Source organism: Metopolophium dirhodum, chromosome 1 (genome assembly GCF_019925205.1).
Source record: "Metopolophium dirhodum isolate CAU chromosome 1, ASM1992520v1, whole genome shotgun sequence".
NCBI lineage: Eukaryota > Metazoa > Arthropoda > Insecta > Hemiptera > Aphididae > Metopolophium > Metopolophium dirhodum.
This window is the reverse complement of record NC_083560.1, coordinates 2,723,705-2,731,242: the sequence shown is the minus strand read 5'-3', so window position 1 is coordinate 2,731,242 and position 7,538 is coordinate 2,723,705. Positions and strand designations below refer to the sequence as shown.

At 27.8% G+C, this 7,538-nt stretch overlaps 1 protein-coding gene across 1 annotated transcript; it reads right to left on the bottom strand.

Moving 5' to 3' along the window:
• Nucleotides 1-2,206: 2,206 nt before the first annotated feature.
• LOC132937324 (lysine-specific demethylase 3A-like) lies at nucleotides 2,207-6,018 on the bottom strand. The gene is made up of 6 exons (XM_061004151.1): nucleotides 5,955-6,018; nucleotides 4,690-5,882; nucleotides 3,645-4,511; nucleotides 3,309-3,504; nucleotides 2,983-3,080; nucleotides 2,207-2,470 (listed from the first exon to the last, which is right to left on the bottom strand). Exons 1-6 carry the CDS (start codon nucleotides 6,016-6,018, stop codon nucleotides 2,207-2,209), a joined length of 2,682 nt encoding a protein of 893 aa, XP_060860134.1.
• Between the last annotated feature and the right edge of the window lie 1,520 nt (nucleotides 6,019-7,538).

The window sequence follows — 7,538 nt, the reverse complement described above, 5'->3', positions numbered from 1 at the left end:
TAAAAATTTAATTTAAGTTTCTTGTAGACATTTTTTTTTTTGATAAAAGTAGACGAACTTATGAGTAATCTTATATTACATTTTCAAATCTTAGATTTAAAAAGAAAAATTTTTATGAATTCTCAACTCAAAATAATTTGCTAATTTTCGTGATTTTTCCGTATTTTGTCAAAATTGTATTGCCAAAGTACCAACTAGATTCACTTTCCTATCAAAAAAGATACTGTTGGAGAAAATCTAAGCATTTTTACTGTCCTAATAGATGATGACAGACACAAAAATAAAAAATTAAAAAAAAACACATCATTGTAAAATCAATACATTCATCGGTCCACTCAGAATCTATAAAATATTTTTAATAATGTAACGGTATGCATTATATATTTTATATTTAATAAAACCAAATAAATAAAATACAATTGTACAATAAAACTCGTGTCGTAATATAGTTGAACCGCTATCGATAAAATGGCTTTTCTGCAGTTGATGAAATATACAATACTGTTTAATATAATAATATGTAATTATTTATAATAATTTTGCACATATTTACAATTTACTCTACAACTCCATAAAAATTTTAAGAGATGATGACAATTTGGAAACTAGTGATCAATATAATTATTTATCTATGATATTATAATATATGCACTGTAATTGTTAAACAATGAAAGATGTATAATATAGTATGAATATTGTAAGCCCAAACCATCTACATTTTTCAAAAGTCAATAGTTAATATTATTTTAAATTACATACAACCAAATAATTATAATAGTTTTGAGGGAAAATTTTATGAATTTTAAACTTCTAAATAATTTTAAAAATAGAACTTAATTTTTTTAAATGGCATTCCAATTTTATGACTCCTGTTGTTTGTGTGTTATAAGATTTTACTATATTTCATTTTCAAAACATTAACTAATATTATGATTATTTATTATTGGTACTTTTGTCTATCATATGTGCAAATAAAAAAATGTAATTTCTTTAGGCAATGTCAGGAAGAAAGTCATTTCCTATACAGATGTGATCAATTAGAAAAATCTCCAGAAGTACTAGTTAGAACCATGAGTGTAAACCAAATGACTGAAGTACTCATATGGTGACCAAGTTGCATTTGTAGTTTAGACTTAGATAATTATTGTAACACCATTATGTACATATTTTATTAATTTTATCGATTGTTCAGTGTAGAATCTGTTATCACTGCAAATGTAAGTTTGCTAAAGAAAAAGACATAATATGCAACAAAATTACTTGCAGTTCTGGTAAACAATATGCTACACATGTCGACTCATAATTTTTACCACCAACAAGTGATGGAAAATAAGGGTATTTTGTTTACAGTCAATAATATAATATAATATATTATAGTTATATATTTCAATCATAAATTATATAATAAAAAAATTAATATATAATTGATTGTTAGGTGCGCCTGTTATACACAGATGAAACATACTACATATTGTACATACTACTGCTGTAGAAGCTGATGCTAGATTAATAATAAATTAACTGAAAATGAAGAAACCGGATTTGTTAAGAAATATTGATATTAATAAGATTTTGCCAGCCTTAAAAAAAAATCAAATAACTCACCAAACATTCAGGAATCTGTTTTAGATATAAATAAAGTAGAATTGAAAATGTTCATAAATGTTACTGATTACTAAGTGTGAATTTGAGATCAGTGTTCTTTATTTTTCTTTTCATACTACCAAGTTAATTGTGTTATTAATTTTAAATTCTGTCATAGTAATTAATTATAATATAAAAATATTTGTATGTAATATAATCAAATTGAATTTGGATGTATTAATAAAATAAAATTATTATTGGATTTACGAATTTACGATCTACTATCTTAATATTTTTTATTCTTTTACCGGTTTTACCTTAATTTTAGATTAAATAATGTATGTCTAGAAACTAAATATTTCAATGATAGTGTATTACTTGATAAATGTTTAACATTCAGACATGGCATCTTTGTGAATTATTTTACTAATTAGTTATGGTGAAACTTTATTTACTTGGTGATGGTTTGAGTCAAAAATATGACCGGATTTAAGAAAATATTGAGAATTACTCTTAATACCATCAAGATCAAATATACGTCAATCATTCTAGTAAATAAGTTTCACCATAACTATTTAGTGGTATAATTATTGGTATATTTTTCCACTGATTTGTGATTATGTTAAACAAAAGAGAGGAAGATGGTGTTTAGCTTTTTTTTTGCACATTTATTCGACTCTTTCAGCCAGCTCATCTTGATCAGAGTCTTGCGCCCGTTGCAATTCGCGATTGAATGCATCATGCGTGGGCTTCCAACCTGAGTAACTAAGAGAATGGTCAAACAACCAATGTTGGCCGCGTCTCCTTCAGTAGCGATAGCGTCACGCAAGTGGATGTACTCATCTGATCGTAACTTCGACTGATTGAAACGAATGAGATTGAGACGCTTAATTAATATTCAAATTAAAAAATAATAATAAGAAATGAATATTATTCTCAACTCCTATAACCCATATCAACCATTAATAAACAAAAATATTGTATGTTGTAAATCTGTTAATTTGTTTTATATTGTAAATCTCAAAATTCCTGGTGAAAGAATTTTCGAAATCGGTTGAGTAGTTCCAGAGATTACCTTCTACAATGGTAACTAACAACTCCTCTTTATATAACAGTATAGATTATATAACTTACAGAAATCAACTAATATTCTATTTAGTGTCTGTTTATAATTTAGTAAGTTCATGGAATTTGTACTTATTGTTAATGTAGGTAATGCAGAAAGCTTTTTATCTGGATATTATCTAAATCAAAAACCAAAACTACCAACCATTTTAGATGATATATTTTTAATCGTATATAGGTACAAGAAATGAGATTATTATTTTTTTTTTATAAAATGATAAAATTTTAGGAAGATTTGGGTACTAAATGAATAAGATTAAGGGTTGTTCTTACAATGTCCAGTAAAGTGTCCGTTAGCACTAACTGACCTTTAGGCAGACTTCGGCCAGTTAAGTGTTGATTAACTTCAACCGGACATTGTAAGAACAGCCCTAAGCGTTTTTTTTTTAAACAAGACGGCTTAAATTCAAAAATTTTTTAATTTTAAATTTTTCTAAAAATAATTGATACAATACATTTAAAAAATAGCATTTTCAAAATTGCAATTATTTACATTAATTACTTACATGATAGAAAAAAAATATTCATTTAAAAATATTTTTACAAACAATTAGTCAATTATGAATAATGTGAAAAATGTTGTTACATCGGTGAGTTACTTATAGTGTTTGGGAGGTATGAAATTGAGTCTTTGACTGCATGAAACACAATATTTTTGATCTGTAACTTGTCCTCGTGGTTAGTATGATTGTCAGTTAGTTGCCGGAACTCTTGCGTCATACGAAATGAATGGTGGACGGTCTCTGGCGATACAAAGTCTTCAGCTACTTTTATACAATTGTGTAAATTTCTGACCTAAAAAAAAGACAATCAAAATATTACAAAAAATAATAATAACATAAATATAATGTATGTTAAACATTGTTTTTCAATCAAACCTTAAATTAATATTATTTATTAGTTATTACTATCCAATTTACAGATATATTATGTACCTGGTGAGGAGCTCCTGCTGGAATGAATACTGCATCACCATAATACTGAACGATTGCATATCCTTTGATCCCGTATTCTCTAAACAAGCGCTTCCTAAGGTGTTTGTCTAGATAGTGGGACTGATCGTGTATTGGATCGGTGATTTGTTCCAGAGATGTTCTTTGTTCAACTGCGACTTTGATTAACAAATCCCTAATTGAGTCAGCATCTGAGGCTTGGTAAATATGCCACAGAGCGCCAGGAATTTCTCCATGCACATACATTCGTCTTAATGTCAAATCATCACAGCCGGCTTCTTCAATCACTTTTAATGCTTCTCTCACGTGCCAATCGTAATCATATTCTTTGCAGTTCTTTGTGATTGCAACGTAAGCCATAACATTGACAGCATCTGATACGTCCAAATGCAGGTTTGTGGTGCCTACTTTTTTGTGCATCGTACCTGCACTACCATAAGCTGTATACATTTTTGGTCCCAAATCTGGTCGAACATAGCAATCTGGAAGACGAGAAGCTAAGTTGTATTTACCATTACGGTGTGTGTACTCTTTTAGTGGTAAGCATTTCATCAAATCTTCAAATCTATCAGGTAATGTTTCTGCAAAATCTGCAGATGGCGGCCAGTCTTTTAGTTTCAGTAGTATTTTATTGCCTTGTTCATCACACAATCTTTCCGCAGAATTTTCAAAACCATTCCAAAACATGCTCATTGGTTGGTCTGAGATAAAATTACTAGTGGTACAGTCAATCAAGTCATGAATTTGATGACCAAAATCACGAGAAAATGATTCTGGATGCCATAGCGAAGAGTTTAATTTATTGCCAACATCACTCACTAATACAGGTAGCCCACGCGTCCATTGTTCCTACAAAATACACAAAACATTAAATTGTAACTAAAAATATGTGTAATTAATATTTTTATTTTTTCTTTCATATTTTGCTTTCTCAAATCATGCATAAATGATTAATACATTTCTTAAAAAGTTTAAAATAATACTAATACAATATAAAAATATAAAAAAAAAAAATATTTTTAAATACCTGAAACATTGTATAGTTTATGTCATTTTCTGGATCTAATAAACGTAATAGATGCCCTTCACATAGCCACATATAAGGTGCATTGGTTATATTATCCGACAACAAAGATAATTTGGGTAAAAACCATTCTTTTCTTTTGATATGTCCAACTGTATAAATTGTATCTTCAACATTATTTCTAGGATTACTTTTACTCTCTTCATATTCAGATTCCACTTCTTCAGTTACTTTAGTTGAATCATATTTCAAATACTTTTTACATCGTTTATTTAATAAAGCATTTAATCCTGAATTGTCTTCATCATTATCATTTGTATCATTAGGGCGAAATTGTTCAAAGATATTAAGAAGATTGTCAAAAACAGGATCAGTAGAGTTAGGAGAAAAAATCTTTTCCGATGTTTCATTGCAACTACAATCTAAAGGTATGTTATGAGTACGACATGTATCATGCATTATGTCTGACATCTTTTTTAAAGCATTCCCAGGCAGTATTTGGGTTATGAAAAGTTTTTCAATCTGATGTTCTTTCTGGTTTGAACAAAGTAACCAAATTTTTTTGTTAAAATTTCTTTGTACAATGGTTTGTTTTTCAGTCACTAGAGTTCTTTTGAATTTGGCCTTAAAGCAATCAACACAAACCGCAAACCCACATTTACGGCAACAAAAGTGGTGGTTGAATATTATCGTTCTACAAACATCACACATTTCTCTAACTCCACTAACATATTTTTTCCATAGTATCTGCCGTGGTTCCCCGTTATATGGCAAATTCAATTTTGATAATGCTTCCATTTCATCCTTGACAAACATGCAAAACTGACCACCTATATCTTTCAAAATTTTTGTTGATGCTTGAATGTTAAAATCACTGGGATCAGATGAATGGCTACTAAGTAACCAAATACTCAAATCGTTATTTTCAATATCTTTTTGAGGATCTGGATATCCAGCAATGGTCAATATTCCAGACTTTTTAAATCTTAATTGGCGGAAGTCATAAAATCTACACGTAATATTATCATAACCATGTGTAGTCAAATTATTTTTCATTTGGTAATCTTGACATTCAATACATTTATCAATATATGGTGGTAAAATAAGACAAATTATGTTCTGTAAAAACGTCTTACAAGTCTTTCTAAAGTATTTTATTTCAGAATTATTCAAAAAAATACCATAATTATTATAACCTAAAAAACATACATGATTCATTATTCAAAAAATTTTTTTAAAAAATATTGGTTTTTTTAATTTTAAATTACTTGTCCGGGATAACTCTACTTTAGACATTTTGCGTCTTGAATTTGAACCTTGATTACCATTCATTATTGGTATACAATTTTATCAATTTGTAAATGTTCTGTCTTCGAACTATTCAATAGTCTTCAATTTAATCTATATAAACAACATTCAAAAACCAATAAGTACCAATTTAAAGCTATTGTAAAGTTATTTGAAAAAATGTCAATTTTTTTTAAATATAAATATGTTTTTGGGCTGGGTACAGATATTTTTATATTCTAATCGATTAGGAAACTAAAAAGAAAAATAGAAGTATCTCCAATAAAATGTAGTTTGAGAAAAATGTTTAACGCACTGCAACAAAGAATACGAAGACAGAACATAAATATAACTACACTTGAGGTATAATTTAATGACAATGTGATAAGTACGGTTTTATGTGGTATAGGGTAATCAAGTGATTGAATTGAAATATCTATAAACAGTAAAAAAATCAATGTTTCTTTAGTATGTTTTTCTTCTATAGGCTCAAAATTACAGGACTATTTTCAATAAAAGTAGAATAACTCCGGAAGTTTTCATTAAAATGTTGATTACAATCCATTATAATTTTAAGAAAAATTATCTGCTTTAAAACATAATATTGATTGTCATTTGAAAAACCAAAGTTGGTATCGCCACCAGGATACTCCTTATATGTTGTCAAAAATCTAAGTACTCGAAAATATTGTTAAAAATCATTGTTAAGTATTACATAGTGTGGTAGATCTTATGTTTTATCATTTTTTGCTATAAGGTAAAACCAGGACAGCACACTGCAGTGGTATAATGGTAAAATGAAGCCATGAAACAATTTACCCCTATCACAAAGTCAATAACAAGGCAAAGTAGAATTTTACCACTGCAAATTTAAATAGAAATATTTTTTACATTAAATAAAGTCAATACTTGTAATACTTGATAAAATGGATGATACTTCAAAAATATAGACAATATTATAAGAAATAATGTTAGAATGTAAGAATGTAAGAATGTAAGAATGTTAATTTTGCTTGTTATTAATTATAATAACTATGTACAACTAACCTTTAAGTGAAATTAATATCTATGATATTAATGGATGGCGGTAATGTGATTTCATAGATACTGTTAGCGCACTTAAATTTAATTTTAGTTATTACTTATCTCATATCTTTCACTTATTGTTTATATACCTACTTTATTTATTTTCTTTATTGGCCTCCTGCTATTTGATTTTGTACCCCATTTCATGCTCTATTATATTTTTTTGTGCTTAGTTTAATTAAGTCTCCTAGTATTACTATATAATGTATTTTTTATATTTTAATTATCATTTGTTACTAGAGTACTTAAATCTTATATTTATTTCTTTTGAGAACTTGCTCTCCCAGCACAAGCTCTGCTTTAGAGTGCTGCAATATTGTTAATCCTTCTTTTTTTTACTATAAATTTATAATTTACTTATAAATGTATATCAATTAATATTTTGTTAAAATATGTAAAGATATATTATAATGCTATTGTTGTTATCATTACATAATATAGTAGATATTAAGAGAACGCCACACTCACATGTGTTGTCT

Bases quoted from the DNA above. Each gene is read 5' to 3' on its own strand.
- LOC132937324 (XM_061004151.1), bottom strand. From the start codon at position 6,018: ATGAATGGTAATCAAGGTTCAAATTCAAGACGCAAAATGTCTAAAGTA. The intron at 5,883-5,954 runs GTAATTTAAAAT...TATGTTTTTTAG, and splicing joins AGTAGAGTTATCCCGGACAA to GTTATAATAATTATGGTATT. The intron at 2,471-2,982 runs GTAAGAACAACC...ATATTAATTAAG, and splicing joins CGGACACTTTACTGGACATT to CGTCTCAATCTCATTCGTTT.